The following is a 23,810-nucleotide window of genomic DNA, read 5'->3' on the forward strand; positions in this document are numbered from 1 at the left end:
GAAAGATTATTTCCCTTTCTTATTCTTATTTAAAATCCTTGGTGAAAAAAGGCCACGCTGAAAATCCTGACATTAGTATTTGGAATTTTGGTTTCTGGAATAAACTGCTTTTATTTGTACCGAGGGAAAAACATTAGTAGTCAACACTGCCACCCTGTGGTTTTGAGCTCCATTGCACTTACACTTCCCATTTAAAGGACAGGTCAAATTATTAAGTTTTGTGGAAAAGATTTTAAGAAAACTTGAACTGATAGAAAAGTTCGCACAATTTTGTTAAAATTCCATTTATTCTAAAACAAAGATTTTCAGCATGAACATTTCCCAACTTTCAGGTCAACCCAAACATCACAATATTGTGTTAGCTTCATGAGAACATAAAAGTTAAGTGACACAAAACTATTACATCTATTTTTATTGTCCAAAGTTGCAAGAAATGCAAAAAGATGACAAAAGTTAGATTTTTAATATTTTCACTTTAATAGGCCAAGGTATTATTTGTAAGATAGGTATGGAAATTTACTTTTTAAAAATACGATTAACCTAACACATTCAGAAAATAAAAGGAACACTGTCAAATTAAAATAATCCAAAGTAATTAAAAGCAATAGTTAAAAATAAACGTAGAGAATTTTTTTAGCTCATTTTAACAGGTGCATTAACAATACTGCAAAGAATTTATAACATACCTACTCATTCCATTCAACCTTTGGGTCCAAAAATGTATAGAAACTCTTTGGAAAAAAAAAGTATTGAAACTTCAGAGTAGAAAAAATAAACTTGCATTAAAAATTAACTTTGACACAAAGAAATTATGACACTTGAGCTGCATCCACAGTATTTAATTTGTCTGAATAATATAGTTACAGATAAACGGGTTCACTCCATATACAATTACTGATACTTTTTTTATACAGCTCATATTCCAATACATCAACACTTTTATTTACATGGTATTTATGTACATTAACATCTTTCTAAAGTCAGTGCATTGTCAATAAGTTTTATACAATAATTTACAAAGTGAATGTAGTTAACTTAATAAATTTCCTGCTAATTCATGAATTAATTTAATTAAAAAAATAATTACAACAAATGTAACAAACACAAAAGATCAAATAACATTAGTAGATTGTGCTACCTGCTTAAATAAAATCTTTTAAAGTAAATAATTTTGAAAATCTTTCAATTTTCATGGAGTTTGGCTAGGGAGATACAGACAAATGTGATCACAAAATCCCAAAATGAGAAATTCCACAATTCATAACATTTGCTTTTCTTCAACCTCACTGTTTAGACCACTCTAAAGATAAAAGAACACACAGAATAGGGATCGACACCTTAGGTCAAAGACAATACTTATTTTGAAACTGATCAATCCTTACAGAAGTACAACTTCCATTTAAGATTGTGGGGGTTTTGCCTGAGTAAAGACAGCACGATCAACTTTATATAGTTTCTTAAATGGATAAAAACAGCCCCCTTCTGAAAAGTAGATACTTACCAGTTGATTTGGCATTGTTGTAGAACACACTGAAAGGGGGTTGAATATTAACTAATTTTACAGATCTAGAATGTAAATGTAAATTTAATCAGTAATTATGCCAAGTCTAAAGAGGGATGCTTAAGGAAATGAATAATAAAATTACTAACTTGCTGACGCTTAATTGAAGAAGAGGCTGAAAAGAGTGAAACATTTACCTCGATTCAGATATGCTAACAATTTAACATGGCTAAAATGCTAAAAGAAATGCCTATTCATAAATAACCATTTTTTCCAGTCTTGAACAAGCCCCAATCCTGCATTCCTTGCTCAAGCCAAAGCCCCACCGACTTAAAAGGGGGTTTTGGATGGGCAAGGAAAGCAGAGTCTAGCCGGTGAGTAATAAAATGAATGCCAAGTAGTAGCAAATTTGTTGACTAATCCTGTTAAAAAGAGGGGGGGGGGTCAAAAACCCTGCAAATTAATGCCTAGCCTGTTACAGTAAGAAAATTTGAAAATGCAAACCAATTAAAAAAAACAAATCCAGTTTAAATTAAGAAATGAACAAAAATCCTTCTTGCCTCTTAAGATAACTATCTGACAACCATCTTTTCTGACATGTTTTAAAAGACATAGTAGAGAACAGTGACATCCATTCACTCCAGAGCCCTTACAGCAACAAAAATAAACAATGCTTCGGAATTGTAATTGTATGGATTTTTTTTAAAAGTGCAAAATTTAAAAGCAACACTAGTAATGAAACATAATATCTTTCCTTCCATGAGTTGGGAGCACTTCGTGCAAAGTGCACATTCAGACACAATGCATATAACCACAGATATTCCCTCCAGCCTGAACAGTCTCTTTTTTTTTGTGTGTGGAGACTTTTCAATGTCTAAAAGATAGGATTCCTCAGGCCAGATAGCCATTCCTGAAACTTGCTGATTTGCACAAACAACATGTGGAGAAAACAAATTATAATAAACCATTCAAGTGCAGAAATCAATCTGCTCTCAAATTATGATTTGGTCATGCTCCCAACATATTGAAAGCAACGATACACATAAATAGTGGCAAAAATGGAAAAATTCCATAACCATTCTGTAAGCTTTGTGCACTTTTCATTTTCTTGCTTTCCCTGTCTTGCCAATAAAATGGGATGAAACTTCAGGAAAAAGGAGGTAGCAATATCATGTTGTCAATAGACAACACTACAGTTTTTTCCATCATCTTGAATTTAAGGAGAACCGTAGGATTTTGTTAGAATAACTGGTAAACTCTACACTATTCTGTTTAGCTCTTATTTGGACTATTTCGTTTAGCTCTTATTTGGTCCTCGTTGGCTTTAATCAAACCATTTTATTTAAAGGCCAATGGCAGTTTTAATCTGATGTCTAACATCAGAATTGTTTAGAGCATGTAGTGAGATATTAGAACAAAAACAATGTTTATGTTAACTGCTAGCTAATTAGATGTTTCTTTTTGTGCTTTCTGACCACAGGATAAGACAAATGACATTTAGCTCGTTCACTTCAATAACACTGTAGCCAAATGTAAGTTTCATCCTGCATGCTCTCAAACGGTCCATGGAAGATCACTTGTTTACTGTAACACACAGTACTTTTTATAATCAGACTCAAAATCTTCATCCATGCTGCTTGTGTCTGCCATCTTTTTGCCATCTATCTTTGGCAGAAACTGTGCATAGTCTACCCCCTGCTGCTCATAGAAAAGAATGTAGGCAGAGTCGGTGTCAATTTCATCAGGATGTAATTCCTGTAAAGCAGAACCAACCTTTACTAAAGCTTGCAGTTGTACCATTGTGCTACCATCAGTGAATTTAAATACATGCATTTACTGTAGAAACAATCATTTTAAATGGACAGTTAGAACAAGAACAGTCACATTTTCTCAATCTGCCTTATTTTATTAATCAGGCTAAATTATTTACTTGAAAATGAGTTCACTTTTATAATAATAAATGCAATTACTTAGAAAATATTTAAACCACAATTATCCAGTAGCTTCAATTCAAAATGTCTAGCACAAATGACAATTTATTTTGTCTCGATTGTTATTGGGCAACTTTTCCATTTTGGCTCAAAATCATCAACTATGTTTCCTTACCCTGTTAGCAGCATATATTTAAATTTTAATATTAAAAGTTTTCCAAGTACAATTTCAGGGCATCATTTCAATGTTCATATGTTACTAATTTTCAAGCTATTCATATTTCTAAACAAACAGTTCACATAACATTGGGTTTCAGCCCCACAAAACTAATCTTTCATGTAAATGAAATATTTACCTTACAGCTGCTGTCATTGTAACAGTACCACTTGTTATTTGGGTTTTTGGCATAAGTGACATAATGACCTCCTCCCATAATTCCTGAATGGCACTAAAAAAAGATTTTTTTTGTATTAAAAATATATCATTCATTGAGATTGAAACCAATCTGCCTTCTGTCACTGAGTGGCAATGGTTCAAGACATCCCTTGAAATCAACAGATCCTAAAATACTCATCTACTGAATGATTCCATGTTTTAGGCTCTGGTTGGTCAAAGCTCTTTCCTCAGGTGTCAATGCAATCTAGAGCGGTTTCTAGCTACAATCTAAGTAGGATGTACCAATTGCATTATTCAAGGGAATGAAAGATACGTCATGGATGATCTTCTGGCAGTTCCAGCTCAACCTGGCCAAACTCAATTAAATTTCTCCCTCACACCCTTTTCCTGCATTCATCTTTCTCCATTAGAAAAACCTTAGATTCCACCATTTCCCCCATCACTTTTATCCTTGAAATCATCTAATTCCTTCCCATATCCATGTATTACCAATTCGTTATCTTCTACAATATTAAGTAAATTGGTTTCTTAATTTGTCACCACAGCTAAACAAACCCCCCCCCCCACTTTTCACATCCTGTCCCTTGCTTTATTGCAACCACTCTTCTTTGGCCTCCCAGGTGCCTACATCTCTCTGCTTCAGCATGTTTAAAACACTGCTGCAAAGACGATTTTCCTTGCCTGTTGCTCTCACCACATCACTTCCCTCTTTGAACCCCTCTATTGGCTACTCCTCACCTACCATATCGTGGCTGAATTTCTCATCCCTTACGCAGCTCCAGTAACAACGTCAACCTCAGTGTGCCCCTTGTGTTTCTCTCACTGCTCCCCCACCACGTCTGTCTTCGTCAGTGTTGCACCATATGCTTAGGACAACCTCTCAAATGCAGAATGTCAAGCTCCCTCTCTCTCTGTGAGACATTTGGGGGAATCTGGCTGTACAACTTATGAATTCTGGTTGATATTGTAAAGTTATGATGAAATTGCTGTGTCATGGAATGCCTCTCTCTTGCAGACAAGGTGTTAAGCATGTGCCCGCAACCCCCCCTGAGACCAGGTACAATGGTGAACTCAGTGACTGCCTGGACTTCATTTGGACTCTGGAAGCTTAAAACACATGGGATCCCTTCACAACAGTTCGGCAAGTGTCCAGCAGGGAAGTGTGTCTTGACCTGACAGTCAAACCTCTCCCAAAGATTCACTTCTTCTGAAAGGCCTATGAATATTCACGAGTCAATTAAATGCCCTCGCCACTCAAACTCAGTAAGAGAGAACATAGAGAGAAGGGAGAAATTTAAATAAAATCCAACAGCAGTGCCATCAAATGCGCACAACGGTCATCAATAACCAGTTAATCTAGTCACTGTCTGCCCCCTTCATTAGGAAAGTGCCTATCAAACTTTAGATGCTGTATTCATAAGTATTAATAATGGTAAGAAATAAATAAGTTTTGGTATTTTCCAGACTGTCAGACAAATTAATATTCAATATGTCTATATCTGTCTACATACATACTCCTCAAACATTAATCTGGCATGCCAGTATCTGTGAAGCATTTTGAGAAAGTAAAGCTTTATGTAAATGATACTTTAATCATTAACTCTAGTAACAGGTGAGACTCTAAATCTGACAAAACAGTCAGGTTAGATATAAGAATACATTTAACAATATGAACAATTATGAAACAGACTATACTTAAGCAGGGGCGGCTCCAGGCACCAGCACGCCAAGCGCGTGCCTGGGGCGGCAAGCCACAGGGGGCGCTCTGCCGGTTGCCGCGAGGGCGGCAGGCAGGTTGCCTTCGGCGGCATGCCTGAAGAGGGTCCGCTGCTCCCGCGGCTTCGGCGGACCTCCCGCAGGTGTGCCGCCGAATCCGCGGGACCGGGGACCTCCCGCAGGCAAGCCGCCAAAGGCAGCCTGCCTGCTGTGCTTGGGGCTGCAAAATACCTAGAGCCACCCCTGTACTTAAGGAAGCAGCTGAGTCCCCATTATTAAAAATCTTCAAAAAACATTAGAAAATGTTCCCAGTGGAATCAGAGCAAAGAAAGATCTTATTTGACAAGGGAAGTGGGAATAGGTAACCTGAAAAGTCTCTTCCAATCCTAACTTCTTATGGACTGTGCTGTATTTCATATATTTTTGAATATCTAGGCTTGGCAAAGCTCACATGCTCAGGGTCTAACTCAGGGGTTGGCAACCTTTCAGAAGTGCTGTGCTGAGTCTTCATTTATTCACTCTAATTTAAGGTTTCGTGTGCCAGTAATATATTTTAACCTTTTTAGAAGGTCTCTTTCTATAAGTCTATAATATATAACTAAACTATTGGTGTATGTAAAGTAAATAAGGTTTTTAAAATGTTTAAGAAGCTTCATTTAAAATTAAATTAAAATGCAGAGCCCCCAGACTGGTGGCCAGGACTCGGTCAGTGTGAGTGTCACTGAAAATCAGCTCACATGCCGCCTTCAGCACGCGTGCCATAGGTTGCCTACCCCTGGTCTAACTCATCACTGTATGTGGGGGGAATCGGAAATAATTTTCTCCCAGGCCACGTTGGCAGTGACTTTGTTTTTCTCTGTAGCGTGGAATAAAGGTTGCTTGCCAGGATTATCTGGATATATCTCACAATCAGTTCCCTGCCATTGCAGAGGCTTCAGGCATTGATGCACCTATTCTCTGCCTGTGGCACACAATTTCAATTGTTGGGTGTAGTGTGAAGATGTTGGTGGCCCTGTAATACATCAGGTCAGACCTGATGATCTGGTGGTCCCCCTCTGGCGATCCCCCTCTGGCTTTAATCTACGACTGATTGAGATATTCAAGCAGAAAAGCGCTGTGCAGAGATTAACTTTTCAGTTATATTCAGCTTTATGGTAAACTGAATTTACTGAGGATAACTCCATTTAATTCTCCTTTTTGTTATTCTTCTCAATGACAAATGTTTCCTTCATGCATATTGCACGTGAAATTCTAAACTTAACAAAATTGCAGTTTATGCATATTTTACTTATATAAAATGTCAACTTACCGAAATTGCATATAGATTGTAAATAGGGTTAAAACAGACTTCTCTTTGGTCATCTGTAATATCCTCCTCACTGTGGTTATCAATCACACCATTGATACTGCCATTACTATATGCATTCTGCTCACAAATGTATCCATTGGCTAAAGTCATCTCATCCTGAAAAATGAATAATTCACTCTGGCTACCACCCAAAACGTGTCCTTTGCTAATGGCATCTCCTTGGTCAGAAGTAAGTTTCTGTTCCTGGTCAGTACCATTCTCTTTACTTGCATCCAAATTTTCTTTGCTATTTGATAGTTTGTTTTTACCTATCTGTGGTAGCCGCAGCCGCCCTTTACCTCTTCCTAAAGTCCTGGGGCTGCTATTTGGGCTACTGTTTTTACTTGAAGGACAGCTAGTTCCACTTTTCCTCCCTGGTGATGGAGATGCTGTAAAAGAAAGAAGTTAAAACCTAAGTAAGCAAGCTGAAAGCCTAGATTTTCCAATACAAGATTTCTTCCAATAACCAGAGACACTAATGAACTAAACTTTTGGGATGGATAACTTTTTATTTTTAGCGACCAATTCATACTTTATAGTTAGAACTCAGATTGAGACTATTAATTTTACGTAGATTAGCTGGCAGATCTTGCTTACTTACTCCCCCACCCTCCAAATCTACAATGGCACATATAGCAGTTGAAAACTGCAAGCCACAGAAAATTTGAAATGCCAATATATACCAACCCTGAATAACTCAACTTCTTATTAATGACTGCTGTAATAGGCTTACAATGGAAAACAGAGGCAGAAATCAATGTTTCAGAATACATTTAAATTCAGAATCAATAAAACTCAAATAACTTTTCTTTTACAATGAGTACACATTTCAATTGGCTTGTATTTTATAAGTTCCAGAGTAAAGATGATTTTGAATAACTACCATACTTCTTGCTACAGGTCAATAATCACTAATTTCTACACTCCAATTTATAGAGAGACTGATTTCCTCTATTTATTCCCTACCTTTGATATTATTCAAGATGCTACTAGTGTTAAATGAGGATGGACTCCTGTTCAGCACATCCCCTTCGCCTGATGTATAAGTATTTTGGAGATCTGTTTTTCTAGGCTCCCCTTGCAGAATCCGTGGCTCAGAAAGGTCATCAACCTGGGGAGTTAGTTGCTTTCGTTGACAATGACTTGGATCCCTTTGTACCAGAAAGGCACTTGGGTCAAAATTTTCACGAGGAAATTTAACAATTTTCTGAGATTTTATCCAGCGACCATTTACAAACTGAAATCGTTTCAGGTGAATTATCTAGGGTGAAACACATTAAAGAAAACAAGGTGATGGTTATATCACAATGACCCAATCTAGTAATTTAAATGTTTGTTTTATCCTTCCAGAGATATACATACTATAAGATTAGAACACAAATCAATTAGAATTGTACAATGTGTGTGATATCTGGGTCTACAGAGGCAACATCTACCAACCAACAGTAGGTAGGAGATAAAGCTTTAGTAAATAAATAAATAGTAAAGCATACTTTGTGTTCTTTGGAAAACTTATCAATTCAAAAGCAGCAAATGTAGATGTTGCATAATTTAAAGAAGAGAACAAGGCTGTGTTCCATAAAGGTAACAGAACGAATGGCACTGCAATAAATGCAATGAACATTTCCATCCTTTGCTGCAGCAGAACAACGCATTTAAGCAGAGTTACAGCATCTTCCATTTACATTACATAAAACTGATAAGAACAGATACAACTTTAGATAATGCTTTCCCAGCCAGAAGGCAGCAAGTTCACGTTAGGTCACCTATGATAGCCATGATTCAGTTGAGACAAAAGGGAACACAAGTAGATCTAAACCTTCCTTATTCTGTGAAAGTAGGAAGATGTACCCAGCAATCCGAACTCTTGTGATGAGTGTACATTTTTACTGTTGCCCAAAGAAAAAGAAAATGACTGAAAGTTGTACCAAAATAGGGGGAAGCCTCCAAAGGTCCAGTTTTTTAGTGGCCAGGCAATGAGTCTTGCACTTGGAACAGTAATACATCTCATCTTCTCCCAGCTCCTCCTCACTGGTAAAAGCCCTTAGACAGCTATCCAGATTGATGGGCTCCGCCTGAGCCCGTCGGCTTTGTTCAACACTTTCGTGCTCTTCTACAATCTAAAGAGGTTACCAGATAAGATGAACTTTGTATCTTGGCAACGTTCCTAATACAGTAAACCCTCAGAGTTATGAACACCAGAGTTATGAACTGCCCAGTCAACCACACACCTCATTTTGAACCCGAACTACATAATCAGGTAGCAACAGAGGGCTGGTCCACACTAAGAAGCGGGGTCAAACTAGGGTACGCAAATTCAGCTACGTGAATAGCGTAGCTGAATTCAAAGTACCCTAGTTCGAACTACTCACCCGTCCAGACGCCGCGGAATCGAAGTCCGCGGCTCCAAGGTCGACTCCGCCACCGCCATTTGCAGTGGTGGAGTACCGAAGTCGACCGCGGCGCTTCCGGAGTTCGAACTATCGCGTCCAGATTAGACGCGATAGTTCGAACTCCGAGAAGTCGAACTCACCGGGTCGACCCGGCTGGTAAGTGTAGACTAGCCCAGAGATGTAAAAAAAGCAAATACAGAACAGTACTGTGTTAAACAAACTACTAAAAAAAAATAAAGGGAAAGCAGCATTTTTCTTCTGCATAGTAAAGTTTCAAACCTGTATGAAGTTAACATTCAGTTGTAAATTTTTGAAACTACCACCATAATGTGTTAAGTTACGAACATTTCAGAGTTACGAACAGCCTCCATTCCCAAGATGTTCGTAACTTTGAGGTTTTACTGTACCTCAATAACATACCAACTACTTCAGATTCATGTACAGGGTTCTTAGAAGTACCTTGCAAACTTATTGGGGAGTAACTAATTTAACTTGTTTGCAAGGAACTTCAAAAACAATTTTATGTGATAAAGTCACACGTCTGTCATCTTAATGTGAAGCTCAGGAACATAAATCTTTCAGGGGCTTAGGTATGACTGCAAGAGTATAGCAAGTTTCTCCACTTCAGATCATTAAAGGTGTCAGATGGAGGAAGTGGCAAAAAAGGCAAAAGTTTTTTTTATAAATACAAAATAAGCAGGGCCTGGGGCTTTACTGTTTTCAAATGCTTTATTTTACATAGAATTTCTTCAATCAGTGACTTTAAAAAAAAAAGCCCACGCTTTGGTAACCATTGTGAAATTTAGACAAGTTATTTATTTTAGCTAGTTCTATGTCTCCTCTTTAGGATTATTAGGTAGAGAAATGTTACTATAGAATTTTTTAAAGACCTTCCTATTTTTGTCTGATTCCTCCATTTCTGTTGTGAGGGAAGGAAATAAATATAAGGCGCATATAGCGCCTTTCATCTGAGGATCTGAAAAAATCCTTTACAAATGTTAATTAAGCCTCAGACACTCACATGAGATATAACAAGTATTACACGTTCAGTCTACATATAGGCAAATTGAGGCACATTGAGGTCCATGGCAATTTGATGGTAGCCATCAAAAAAACAGGACAACCTTAGGAAATACAGTTATTTTATTGTAGTATGTACTTAATGGCTTTTCCCATCTTTTCTGTTAATAGGCTATTCATTTTCCCTCTCAAAGTAATGAGATGTGCAAATAGCTCCAAGGGTCCATTATTTAGATGCAATTCTTCTAGTCCATCCTCTAGAATTTACTCATACTTGAAGTTAAGCTTATTAGCTACCTTCTAACCACCACTTGGATTACTTCCCAGAGATTCTCTCTAGAGACAATTTATCTCTACCATTCAATTTAAAGTACTATATTATTGTTTCCTATGCAATGTTCACTCATACTGCATCCTTTAAAGTGGGCATGGTCTCCTGTTGAACTCCACGTTATTGGAGACTCAGACTGACATCCGTTGGACCATTACATGATGCCTACAGAGGCATCAACTGCTCCTTGTAATAGTGGCTGACAGTAAAACAACCAGTCTACGCATGTGTGTCGGGATCAAGGGTAAGGAAGTCAGTCTTTGCCAGCAGAGTTTAACTCTCCATATGTCTGGCAGATACCCTTTAAGTCTTGAGTTAGCATAGTTGAACTTCCATCTTTCCCTAAGTTACCATCTTTGTTCATCAATACAGGAGTATTGTTATGCAGTTAAAATCTCCTCCCAATTTAGTCTCACTCGTCCTAAACCTCACATTCTGGAAATAATCTGCAAAAAGTTTTGGCCTGACCTTGGTTTTTGGTGTAGATTCTGCCAATCGTAACTTCTTTACACAGCTTGGAGCCTCTAAGTACCAGATTTCTGCCTTCCTTATTTTTGACCTGGTCATCCACCTGTAAAGCTACGGTTTTTTTAAAAAAAATTATTGCCACCCCTTGTTTCTTAGCATAGTAGGGGTGGGAGACAATTCCTACGGGCACTGCTGTGACATGTTCCACTCAAAGCTGCACCATGGGTGCATCCCAAGAGTAGGAATGTATAGTGATCACTCAAAGAAGGGTCTGTTTTCAAAAGATTACAACCAAAAAGTTATATTTTTGATTTATTTAGGATTAAAATTTCAAAAATTGTCAGCCAAGTTCTATTTGTAAAATGTTTATTTAAACTATGCACAGACAGGTAATGCATTCTTTTAATGTACAAACTGAGCATGACATCTTGGGTTTTGGGAGTTTTTTGATTAAGAAGTTACCCATGAGGGCACAAGTTATACAATTTACAAATCACAATCCCAAAATCACTTACAAGTGCTATCTTTAGTCATGTAAGTAGTCCCAATAAACTAATGAGGCTACTCACGTGCATTAAGTTTAGCTTGTGCCCAAGTGCTTTCAAGATTGGAGCCTCTCTTTTTTGTGGGTGTTGTCCTATATTTAGTGCATTTAGGGAGACTAAATCAAATGTCATTGTATCGGGATGCATTGGGAATGTGCACCTTTTGTGGTTGTCAAAAGCTTCATCACTAAGTAAAAGGCCTATGGATATACCAACGTCACACAAATTGCCCTTTACAGACAACCTTCGAGTTAGCTCTTCCCCTTATTGATTTTGTATTCATTATTTCAGTAGAGGATGAAACACAAAAGCAATAATGCAAGTGCCTAAATACTGAAAATATGTTTCTAATCTCGCTCCTGCTGAGATGGACTAATGATGAGCACACAACCACGAAAGTGATGTTAAAATGGGATACATTTCAGAGCTAATAAAATACAAGTAAATATTGCAACCTAATGATGTGCTGCTGGGTTTATTTTGTAAATGATTTTACCCGTTCCTGTGATGTCTGGTAGCGGAGATGAAGGGCTGTAGGATCCCAGTCTACGGCGATGTAAGCATTTCCAATATAAGCCCTGTCTTCTGCACACTCGATTTTACACCCACGGCAAAATCTAAAATAAAAAAAGCCTTAGCCTCAATGGTGACAGATGAATTATCCAATAACTTAGATTCCTGTTAATCAGAAGGATACTTTGTTCTCCTTCTTTTTCCTGTTCTTAGACCATGGCCATCACTGTGGTGTTTGAGACTGTCTTCAGTGCCAGAAAAGTGTGCTTTTACAGTAGGATTACCCAGGCACATTAGTGATCATTCTGTAACATCCTAGTGGAGACAGGGCACCAGGTAGCTAGGCAAACTCAACACTATATCCCCACCCATAGTTGACCTTGTCTAGCTACCCGGCAGTTAAAAATCACAGTGCCTTGTCTCCACTAGGATGTTACAGCGGGATAGCTAATGCGCACACTTTTTTTTGTAATCAAGACAAACCTGAATGCTTTCCAACAGTGCATTATGCAACATGACTAGCGTCTGTCATGTGTGGCTCTCTTCCCCTTTCCAAATTATGTGTAGACTTTTACGTGTGTGTGATGCAGGGTGGATTATAAGTTAAGGCAAGATTTTCCTCTTCTATGACAGTTTGTAACGTAAGTAGGCTTATTTTTTGTTTCTCTTCAGTCATTTTTTCCTGGGTATGACGTCTACAGGCCCTTGTGAAGACTAGTCATCAACAGGTAGGATCTCAAGGTAAGCCAAGGACTGCCCAGTATAGGGTCAACATGGTTAGTTTCAGGTTCACTAAGGGCCCATCTGCATTACAGATATAACCACACACTAGCTTGGTTGTCTCCTACAGTAAGAGATGTACCTGATCTAATATATTTGATTTAATTGCTTGTGAGGACAACAACATTTCAGGGTGTAAGATGGTTATACAGCGATATAGTCCAGCTTTAGGTGAATAGTTATACTGGTAGTATGAATAGGCCCTAAAAGATATAGTTGAGTGTCAACCCTTAAAGAACACTTGGTAATTTTCAAGTGTTTCACATCATAGGGACAAGTCAATTTCTGATGGCTTTGGGGGACTTTCGAGGGTGTTCTAGACTAAGAGGAAAGGTTTCTGGCTACTGAGAAATAGGCTAAAGCTCTTCTCTACAGCAGCTCATACATGCTTTTCCCCAAGATGAGCCACCTACTGTCACTGTCAATTCCTACTCAGGCGAGGAGGCAATGATTTATATTGGGAAGGGCAGGCTTGAAATAGAAAGACATTTCCTCCATGCAGAGCGGCAGAGAGAGAGCAACCTGGCGACAAGTAGTAAGGGCTTTTGGGTGGTCATAGACTTGTTCTTTTTTGGGGTTGGGTATTGACTTGTCCTGAGGAATGTAATGGGTTAAAATATATTTGAAAACTTGGTGCTGGTCTCCTATGTTGAAGCTTGTGTGTCAGAATAGTTTTCGGCTCTGTAAGTCATAAAAGCAATTCTGCAGTGAAAGCCTGCCACTTGGGGGTTTTGGTTAAATTAAATTCCAAATTCTCATTGTTTGATATTATCTCTTGAAGTCCTGAAATCTATCAAAAATCTATTATCATAAATTAGATTTCTGATTAAGTTATCCCCTGGCTCAATCCTAGAAAGAGCAATTCACCTGTACCATGGACACCAAGCACAAGAATTTCCATCCTTCTGAACCACCCTAAGGGTAAATGGATACTGGTAACCCATGCTGTCGTCACTGAAACAGAACAGAATACAACAAGAAACATCAGTATTGATTGAATTCCTTACCATACACCACACACTATTCACCCTACGTTTGATTTTTTGCTTGGAAGAATGTTTAATACAGTAAGCAAGCATGATGGTGCATGAGAACATCGCTTAAGGGAGCCAATTCCAACCCATTGAGAGCTGCTTAACAAAACAAGATGCCTCCCTGTGTCATCTAAATTCCAAATACACACACACTGTAATGTTTGCTTTGTAAGTCTGCTCAGCAGGACAGTCACATTAAGCTGCAACATATTTTTGAGGGAGGAGTCCAAAGAGTAGCAGGCACAATTACAATACAAAATCAATCAATCATACAATCATACTACAAGCCTCATTTTATCACAAGGTAAAATAAAGCTATTGGACCATTTCCTGACAAGGACAGTAATAAACTCCAGAGATGGAAATTCATAATTACTTTTAAAGATCCTGCTGAGGTAACAGATCACACATAAGACTCTATAGCAGTAGAATTCTCTCCACATATGCTAGCGGATACATTGAGCCAATTAAGTAATAGTCCAGATTATCAGAGGTTCACAGGAATACATTAAATTGGAAAATGGTCACTCCTCTCATCTGAAATATCTTTAACATAGTGAATTAAATGTTTTAATGTAAGAGACTTGTTTAGCAGTCATAATGCAGCAAGAAAGCACCCTGATGTGAACAAAGGGACATAGCAGAAAATTTGCTAGCGGCCAGATCTACACACACAGTTGCACAGATACAACTAAAGGTAGGTAGGTAGGGGTGTGAGTGTGTGAGAGAGAGAACGAACGAACCTATTTAATTAAATCCACACAAAACCCTGCATGGACATATTTAATTCCATTTAAACCAGGCTTATGTCTGTTAGTCCTGTATATTTGTCTCTTTTCTCTTTCAAGTCTCATTCCTCTTTGTATACATTTAATAATTTGCCACAAAGCCAAACGTTCATCCCATTCAAGTCAAAAGCTAAATTCCCACTAACTTCACCGGGAATAGGATTGCCATTGACAGAGTATCCATTTACTCCCCTAGCTAACATAGAAACAGACTCACTTGTTTAAATTAACTCAGCTATAAATTAATCCACCGCACAAGCTACTTATGCAATTAATTACATTCCAGACCATCTAAAATCACTGCCACACAGTGAAAGAACAGTATCAGTATCTAATTCTTAAAATACATCAACTGTGCTCAAAGCAAAAAAAGGTGAATTATTTTCCTGCACCAGACATCATAATGAATTGTCAATCATGATTCAAAAATATGCAGTATGTAAGAATAACTTAAATTGAAACCTAAAAGCATAAGATAGATAACTATATTAAAGGACACATATCATCATTATTTAATTTGTAGTCCATAAAGATGACATGGCTACAAAAATAACCCACCAGATGGAATCCACAGGCAACAATGCATTTGAGCTAAAAATATATGCAACAGTTTCTACAATAGTTGACATTTAGAGTTTAATTGGGCATTATGACCGTATCTTCATCTTATGGAATGTCTCATGTCAGCAATTAAATTGACAAAGCAAGGCTAAGCACTAATACTTTTGAATCCTTATAAGGAAGTCTGTACCATAGTAAAGAGTAATCCCAAGTCACAGGTTAGCACATCCAACTCACCAGTCTTGTGCATGGTTACTAGCTTCCTGGGGAGGGAGAGGGCTGGCAAGCCGGGAAACCTGAATCCACACTGCATCATACAAGTCTTTTTTCCGAGTATGAACAGTACATGGAACAATTAATGGCATTCCAAAGAGACTGGGACGATTCTTCTGAGATGAAAGGAAATATAGTTCTGTCCGCATCTGTATTTACAAATTAAAGGAATGAACGTAATGTATTTTTGTGTGCGCATTAACTGATATTATGACCATTAGAAAGCTGACTCTTTCCACTTGTCATTCACTTCAGTATTTTCCTGTGCTCTGTTTGATCTTGAAAGAGATTAATAATTCTACAATAAAATCACTGAGCATCTCTGAATCATGCTAGTAAGTCAGCATTAAAAACTGTTTTGTTTTTTTTAAAGTCGAGTTACGGTCTGGAAGTTCTGTCATTGACTTTTTATTTACTATAGCAAGCGTCATATAGATTGCAATTCCTAGGCTGTATCAGCATTTCCATCATAAACCTATATTAAATTAAACTTTTATTTTCTATTTAATATTACTTTTGTATTTCCCTTCCCCACCAACTGGTAACATTTAAAAAGGTAAACAGGCACCTCTACATATAAGTCATCAGTCCCATAGCACAAACCCTGCCCAGTGTTTATCCCTTGAAAGAAAGACAGTATTGTGACTAGAAATCACAACAGGAAGTCAGATTTGGGCTCTGTGGACTTTGTGTGATCTTGGACAAGTCACTTAACCTTTGTGCCTTATTCTCCCCATCTATAAGAATGGGAACAATACATCCTATGTAACAGATGTTGAGGCGTAATACATTTGTGTTTGTAAAATATATTGAGATCCCTGGATAAAACAAACTAGTATTAGCCAGCTGACCCCCACCACTAATAGAATGCCTAGGAACAGAAAGCTCTAAACATTAACTTTTGATGGAGTTTCTGCAGGCAATTTGCTTTGCCTTATGGGCTACATAACTAGTTTGGATCTGCTAAAGAACATTACACCCATTCCCTAGAAGATCTCCGACCAACACTTAAATGAGGGCTATGGTGGTAGTGTTGGACAATGGTTAAAAAAAGCCCCACACAAATATACTATGAAAACAGAAGTTATGCAGCCTTCTAGCCCACAAACCACTGGCTGTAAATGTCAACTGCTGCTAATGCCTGAAGGCTGAGAAAGTATATAGAGTGCAGAGTTATCTGAAGCACTCAGTGAACGAGCCATGACATTTATAGTTTAACTTGGCTACAGATGCATTTACAAAGAGCAGTTGACACTAATAGAATGACCTGCAAATGTACCATATGCCTTAACTCTATACTTGTTCTTTAAAGGAGGTGATGCAGCTCCAGGTAAAGGGAAAGAAAAGACTTTCAAGAAGCTTCTCAAATCAGATTTATTCTGATCAGAGTGAATGCCTGAAAGCAAGACAGATTGGACTACAATGAACGGTCAAAAATGCGTCTTAGCACTAAGGAAATATGCTAAGAGTCACTGAGGAAAGTAAAACACCTACATTAGACATTGTGGCTAAACTTTCAAAGGAAAGCATAACACGTGCTCCTACAACTTCACATGTATGTCTACATAACAGGTGACTGTGCAAATAAATGAGCAGTTGTGTTCCCTTCCTAGGGCTGCAAATATACTTTCATTCATCACAGCTCCACCCAAAAAAAATCACTGCCTTTTACAAGTAGCCTACACCACACATTTGTAACTAGTGCAGAATATACTAACCATTTTTCTGTGGACTGCAATGATGTAGCCTATAAACGGACTATCAGAAAGCAAGGACATATGACCATTCATCATCCCATTGGCAAAGTTATTCTCTGTTCCACATGGCACTATAGTATTTGGCATTCCATTGGGAATTAGTGTTGGTCTGGGGAAATCCCCATTCATCATTATGTTGAGCATTCCATTAGCTGATGGCCCAGTGGAGAGATCTGAATTTAAGTACAAACACATGGTTACTGAATTATGATACTTGCACTATTAATATTTATGAACTATGATTCAGCTGCTTTGGCTACAAATCAATCTGCTGAAACTTGCTTGTTAAATGCTATCTTGTATAGCAGCGACCCATGTCATTTACTTAATGCCAGGAATCTACACACCATAGTATACACGGACCACGGACAAACATTCACATCTATCCCTTAATACCACTTCAGAAACAATTAAGTCTTTGAGAAGCAGATGTAGCCAGTCCCAGTCTCAATATACATCCCACTGTTAGCAGGGTGTACTGCTCAAAACAGGAGAATGAATCAGATTCTGTTCCCAGCTCTGTCAAAGATTCACTAGGTGACCTTCAGCAAATCATTTCTCTGTGCCTCTGTTATGCTCTTTTTAAAATGGGTAAATTTAAGATTATGATATGTTGTGAAGTTTAATCAATGTTTATAAAGAGTGCACTAAAGTTCTCGGATAAAACACACGGTACAGATATTGTTGTCCCAGTATTGATGCCAAATCTAATTATAAATACACAATTAGCAACAGCAACCAGAACTGGTAACAGTGGGGTTTTTTTGTTTTGTTTTTTTAAACATTTCCTGTTCTATCCAATTGAGTGTATGAAATATTCTTCCCCTCCTCCAAACCTTGCTTTTTCTTTAGCCTTGTCTCTTTCCCCATTAGAAAGTTGGATTTTTCCTGTACCTCTCCATCTATATCTGATCAATACTCTTGGGTCAATTTAAACAAACAGGAAAATGAATAATTGTGTTTTACCTGTTTGCACAGGACTAGAAGCTGACGTAGGGGATCCTGGGACCGGTATCTCAAACGCACATAAAAACCCACTCACTGATAACCGAACTTTCTGGTTGTCTTGAGGAAAGTTCTGTAGAGAAAAAGAACACAAGGAATAATAGTATAATATAATACAATTTAGTATTTTCCACTGTGATCCTGCATATGTTTATTTGTTGAAAATGTTAATAAAATTGTCTGCTTCAGCTTTTCATTTAGTCTGCCTCTTCCATCCTTTGCTGCAGAAAAGGAGAACCAGCATCCTGGGAATTGCCAGGTCTCCACAGACCACCAGCAAGAGCTTTGTGGACTATTGACAGTCCATTGACCAGCCAGCGTCCCTGCTCTCCGTAAACATAATATAGTTTTGAAAAATATTTTGTGATGGCAGACTTGGCTTTAAAGTATATACAGTTTATTTAGAATTCATAGGTTATTTCTCATCAGGCTTCAGCCCTAAAATATTTGGTAGTGTTTAAACACATTATGTCACTGCTTGTCTTTGAGTTAAGCCCAGTCAAAATGCGAAAGTTGTATCATTTTACCTAAAAATGTGATTTTAAAATAACTTTAGTTTAACTGGTGTAAATAACTTGGGTTTGGTCTGGTTTAAGAGTGGTTTATTTGGGTTCATCTTAGACCAATTCTAATTTAACCCTGGTTTAAACCAAAATAAAAGCATTCACATGGACTCACACCATTTAAACTAAATGGATTTAAAAATCACATCTTTAGTTAAACTGGTGCAGTGTTCATGTAGACAAGATCTTATGTTGAAGAGATATGAAGGAATTTTAGTATGTTGATGTACAGGCTTCAGTAATTACTCTAAGTATTGAAAGGAAGCTGGTATCAATGAAAGCATGTTACCTTTATATTAGAGCTATGTACTTCTGCAAGAAGAATCTGTTCTGGTTTTAGCCCACAAAGTTCACTTAGCTGCTTTTTTAAACCTGTATACTTCTCATCCATGTTCAGTCTGAGCCCATATCGAACAGGGGTAGTACCATCTAATTTAATTACTTTAAGAGAAAGAAACACACTTTAGTCAGCAAAATGGCAGTGTTTTTGTGAGAATAATACAGGTCACATTTCTCATTCAGTAAAAAGCTATTGTTGCTTCCATTTTAAGACTTGATCTTTTCATCGACTACCAGGCACTTTTCTAGTGTTTCAAAGACAAAAGAATGTCTTAATACTAGACAAGAGAACCTTCACTACCTGCTTAAGAGTGGGAGTAGCAGTTAAGAGGGTTTTTTATAAAAACAAAAAAACAAACAAACACTATATCTTTATTTTCATGTCTCAAGATCCAAGCATGAAAAATGATTTTTCTTCAGTAAAAGGTTTGAAGATCCTGATACAGTTCTGCACTGACAGACTCTCTCAAAGACTATCTGTATAATCAAATTGCTACTGACCTGAAAGCCGTCTAGAAGGCCTCAAATTCTGAATCTTATACACTTTAGTCATCAAATCTTTTATTTGAGACAAAACAGATGGCAGCACCTGAACTATGCTCACTGCTACGTAAATATTTGATAGCTAAATCATTTTTTTGTTCTAGTGTAAATTAAGCCCACTGAAATGAGGTAGCTTTTAATAGTGGGAAAGGGCACATTTATGCTAGAATATATTACCTCAATTCCAAGAAGGGTGCAGCTGCATTAGTGCTAAGTGCCAGTGTAGATAGGACTCTTACCACTGTGCCCTGAAAACCTGTTCTGCATCACTGCTGGAAAGTGAGTATGTTTTAAGACAGGCAAGACTAGAATGATTTAAATTCAACTACTCACCTGTAATTTCTAAGTGCATGTAGCTATCCATTGGAAGAGGCAAGGATAAAAAATTAAAAGGGTCAAATCGAACGCTTATGTGCCCACATGTTTTGCATTTTACTTGGGACCTTAGCTGCCCATGAAACAAATCCACTACGATTGATCTGTTTCTTCTCAGATGATTTTCCCAGGCCTGAAACAAAGTGCAAAAAAAGTTAGAAATGTAGCACAATTGCTTGGACTTGGGAGTGGGAAGTGTGTTACAAGATTCCAAGATATTTATAAACATATGGTGCTAATATATGCTGTACTAGAAGTTATTTGACCAGTGCTGTAAACAAGCAGGAAACAATTTAGTTTCAACATTAGAAAAACGTTTGTGATTTAGGACAATTAACCTGGGTTACAGCTTCTTTAAGTAGCTCTGGGCACAATCACTGGGTATCTTTTCAAGTTTTGCTATACATTGCTTCTGAAAAAGTGACTTCCTTAAGATGACATTGTGAGGTTCCACATTTATGTTCTCCTCATAATTTTTAGGTCCAATTTACTCAGCCTACCAGTAACAGTGATTTTTCTAGCTGTCTTCAAATACAACATATGAAAAATTCAAGCTGTGTTTATTCTGCCACTATTAACATGTCACTGATAATAAATATACTGTAATTTCAATTTAGTGATCAATTTTTTTTAAAGTATGAGGCAGAATAGAATACAGCTTGTTCTTCCACAAATCTATCTGTGTAAGACAAAGAGAGAAGGTTCAGACACAATGGGAGAAGACTGGCTGAACAGAAAGGTGACATTTGTACAAAGTCACTTTTCTATTACTGCAATTTAAGAGATGTTATGCTTACTGAAATAGCTTACTGAAATATAATAGTATATTAACAGAAAGCCTGCTTGAATCCAGTCCCAAACATCCTTTTTAACCTTATCTATGTTTCTGTAGCTATACATAACACATCATGTATCCACATAACATCAAGAAAGTTTGGTAAGTTAAGAAAAAAAGGGGAGAGTCTCATTAACTTTTACTCAGCATCCATGTGACTGAGAAATCAATAGCTAGAATTTAAGGATCTATCCTACAAAAATATTTATTCACAGCATTTACAGTTTCTAATGATTCAAATATGATCTTATGTTCAGTTCAGAGGTAAACACTATACAGATTCAGTATGTAACAAAAGAAAACACAATAATAGCATTATAATGGAAAATATAGCCTTCAACCTTACTAACAAGATAGAAAGCCAATCACAAAAAAAAGGTGCATTTACCAAACTACTAAGAAACCACATATAGCTACCAGAAGTACCATAAAATCCGCAAATATAATCTGGCTTTCATAGAGTGCTTAGCTTCATATCTATTTCAGCTTGTATGAAATCTGAAATTTGAGGGCATATTGCAGACTCCAGAAAGTGAAAGCCAATAAATATGACCAAAGCAAAGGTCATGGTTAGGAATGAATTCCTGTTTACAAAAATATACTTTTGGAAGGTTAGATAATGTTACGTTGCAATGTAATATTTATTTTAAACCTTTTATAGCAGAATCAAGCATCCAAGACAAATTTTCTTTTAACTCCTCTCAGAGGTGAGCAGGTAAAACTCTTTATGCCATGGTGGCAAAATATTTCAGAAATTGTCCAACTGTCCTGCTATTCTACTGAGTCTACAGACAAACATTCATATGCAACACGCTTCAGTGAGGTCATACATTTTCATGGATCTTGTTGAAATTAACAGATAAAATCATCATCACTTGCTAAAAGTACTGTGAGGAATCCTATATTGTATTTCAGTTGGATTAAATATTGCTTTTAAAAAAAATCTCTTTCACTGGTTCTAGAGTGCTGTCAGAAAATTGTGTGTCCGTGCAGATTCTACTGGTCTACTGTCAATAACTTCCAGTTCAGACACACCTCTGCTGCTACCTCCCAATCGGGTCGACCGTCACTATCTTTCAGTTCTACATATGGCTTATCATGAACTCTGTTCAGATCCTCATGAAGACCATCCAGAAGAAAAGCCAGAAGCTCCTGTGAGTCCTGCTGCTGGAAACCATTAAATCTTGGAGCATATTTTGCTATCGTCCACTATATTAAAAACAAAAAAAAAGTAAAAACCAAGACGTTATTTGATAATAAATCACAGAAACCTTTACTTATAACAACAAATTAACCTAGTGAAGATGTATGATGGTTACCAGTGTAACACACTACATTTTTAAGTGTTAAAGATGACCACATAAGTTTCCAGGGCAGGAGCGAGGCCAGTTGTGAGTTGTGAATGGTCTTTAATCTCTTATCAAGGGAAATAAAGGGCCATATTGTCAGCCTGATGTGCACATAAACCAGAACTCCCATTAACATTAGTGACTGTTCTGAATCTACAGCTTCTGCACTGGATTATATGACATACCCCACAAAAAGGTATTACAATGACCATCGTCATGTGTCATATTCGTGACATATCTGTACGTGCTTGTGTGACATCCTAAATTGTAATTTAATTTCATAAGAGATTTCTACATTAAAATTCCTTTAGGTGGGTGCCAAACGGTACAATACATATTCAAACTCCCTTCCAGTCCTACATTTATACGATTCTACTTCTCCAAAGACTGCAAGTAAACTTCACTACTGGTATCACCACCTACACCACAGACACTTATAAGCTGCACACCTAAGAAAAATTTAGAGGGGTGAATATGAATCTTCTCTCAAACTATCAATACAGAAACACTGGTGGCAGTATATTTATTGAATGTACTAAAATTTTGAAGGCCATATTTACTACAGTCAGAATTAAGTGGTAAAGAAATGTCTTAATGGTTAAGTTCAGAGCAAATATGACCATTAAACATGCTGAAGTATCATTAAGGAAACTTTTAAAGAATATTATAAACAGACAACATCAAAAAGCAGAAAAGGAAAATACAGTTGTAATTGTTTTGGACAGTAAATTTTTTGTAATTCCACATCACTTTGCTACCTATAAATAAGGCGCATTAAAACCTTACCCGTAGCTTTAATGGAGCTATGTTCTTTTGAGTCCCACTCCATAGTTCCTGAACCAAATCCCCATAGCACTTGGCCATATGTCCTTTCATTCCTATTGGATTTGTCCTAGAATTCATAAAGTATATTCATTGATTTTTTTAAATAAAATGAGCGCTTACAAAGTGTAATGGGGGAGAGTGTTTCAGGCTAGCTACTATTGGTTTATCTCATTCTGCAACAGACGTCTCCCTTTTTTAGGTATGTCTAATCTAGTGCCTGTTACTGGGGTACCATTTCAGATTTGGGAGGCAGGGGCGCAACTTTAATTGTGAGTCCAGGGGCTATGTAGGCACCTGAAAACTCTAGGGTTTTTCCCCCCCAGATAATGGGAGAAAGGGGCGCAACCAAAAATTATAAGGGGGAGGAAGGGGAGGAGGGGGCTCAGCTCAAAAATTTGAAAACTGCTCAGGGTGCAGGCAGGGGGTAGCTAGGGGCTGTGCCAGGAGGGGTGTGGCTCAGGGTGCGGGGAGAGGAGTAGCTAGGGGCAGTGTGCAGGCAGGGAGTAGCTAGGGGCTGTGTTGGGAGGGGTGTGGCTCAGGGTGCAGCTCAGGGTGTGGGGAGAGGAGTAGCTAGGGGCGGTGTGCAGGCAGGGAGTAGCTAGTGCCTGTGTTGGGAGGGG

The 23,810-nt window shown here is 37.6% G+C and overlaps 1 protein-coding gene across 3 annotated transcripts in view; it reads right to left on the minus strand.

The window, feature by feature from the left end:
- Positions 1-478: 478 nt before the first annotated feature.
- Positions 479-23,810, minus strand: part of USP32 (ubiquitin specific peptidase 32) — a 137,299-nt gene continuing 113,967 nt past the window's right edge. For 2 of the 3 annotated variants that reach the window (XM_044994065.1, XM_044994064.1), the window contains exons 21-35: positions 23,152-23,257; positions 22,052-22,225; positions 20,140-20,314; positions 19,214-19,365; positions 18,323-18,434; positions 17,318-17,529; positions 15,564-15,748; positions 13,811-13,897; positions 12,147-12,267; positions 11,106-11,216; positions 8,822-9,013; positions 7,860-8,154; positions 6,855-7,282; positions 3,789-3,881; positions 479-3,256 (exon numbers count right to left, since the gene is read on the minus strand). In XM_044994065.1, the coding sequence (XP_044850000.1) occupies positions 3,083-3,256; positions 3,789-3,881; positions 6,855-7,282; positions 7,860-8,154; positions 8,822-9,013; positions 11,106-11,216; positions 12,147-12,267; positions 13,811-13,897; positions 15,564-15,748; positions 17,318-17,529; positions 18,323-18,434; positions 19,214-19,365; positions 20,140-20,314; positions 22,052-22,225; positions 23,152-23,257 (2,617 nt within the window). In that variant the 3' untranslated portion in view covers positions 479-3,082. The remainder of the gene's footprint in view (positions 3,257-3,788; positions 3,882-6,854; positions 7,283-7,859; positions 8,155-8,821; positions 9,014-11,105; positions 11,217-12,146; positions 12,268-13,810; positions 13,898-15,563; positions 15,749-17,317; positions 17,530-18,322; positions 18,435-19,213; positions 19,366-20,139; positions 20,315-22,051; positions 22,226-23,151; positions 23,258-23,810) is intronic. The other variant, XM_044994066.1, reaches the window with a different exon arrangement.

Source organism: Mauremys mutica, chromosome 19 (assembly GCF_020497125.1).
Source record: "Mauremys mutica isolate MM-2020 ecotype Southern chromosome 19, ASM2049712v1, whole genome shotgun sequence".
NCBI classification, from domain to species: domain Eukaryota; kingdom Metazoa; phylum Chordata; order Testudines; family Geoemydidae; genus Mauremys; species Mauremys mutica.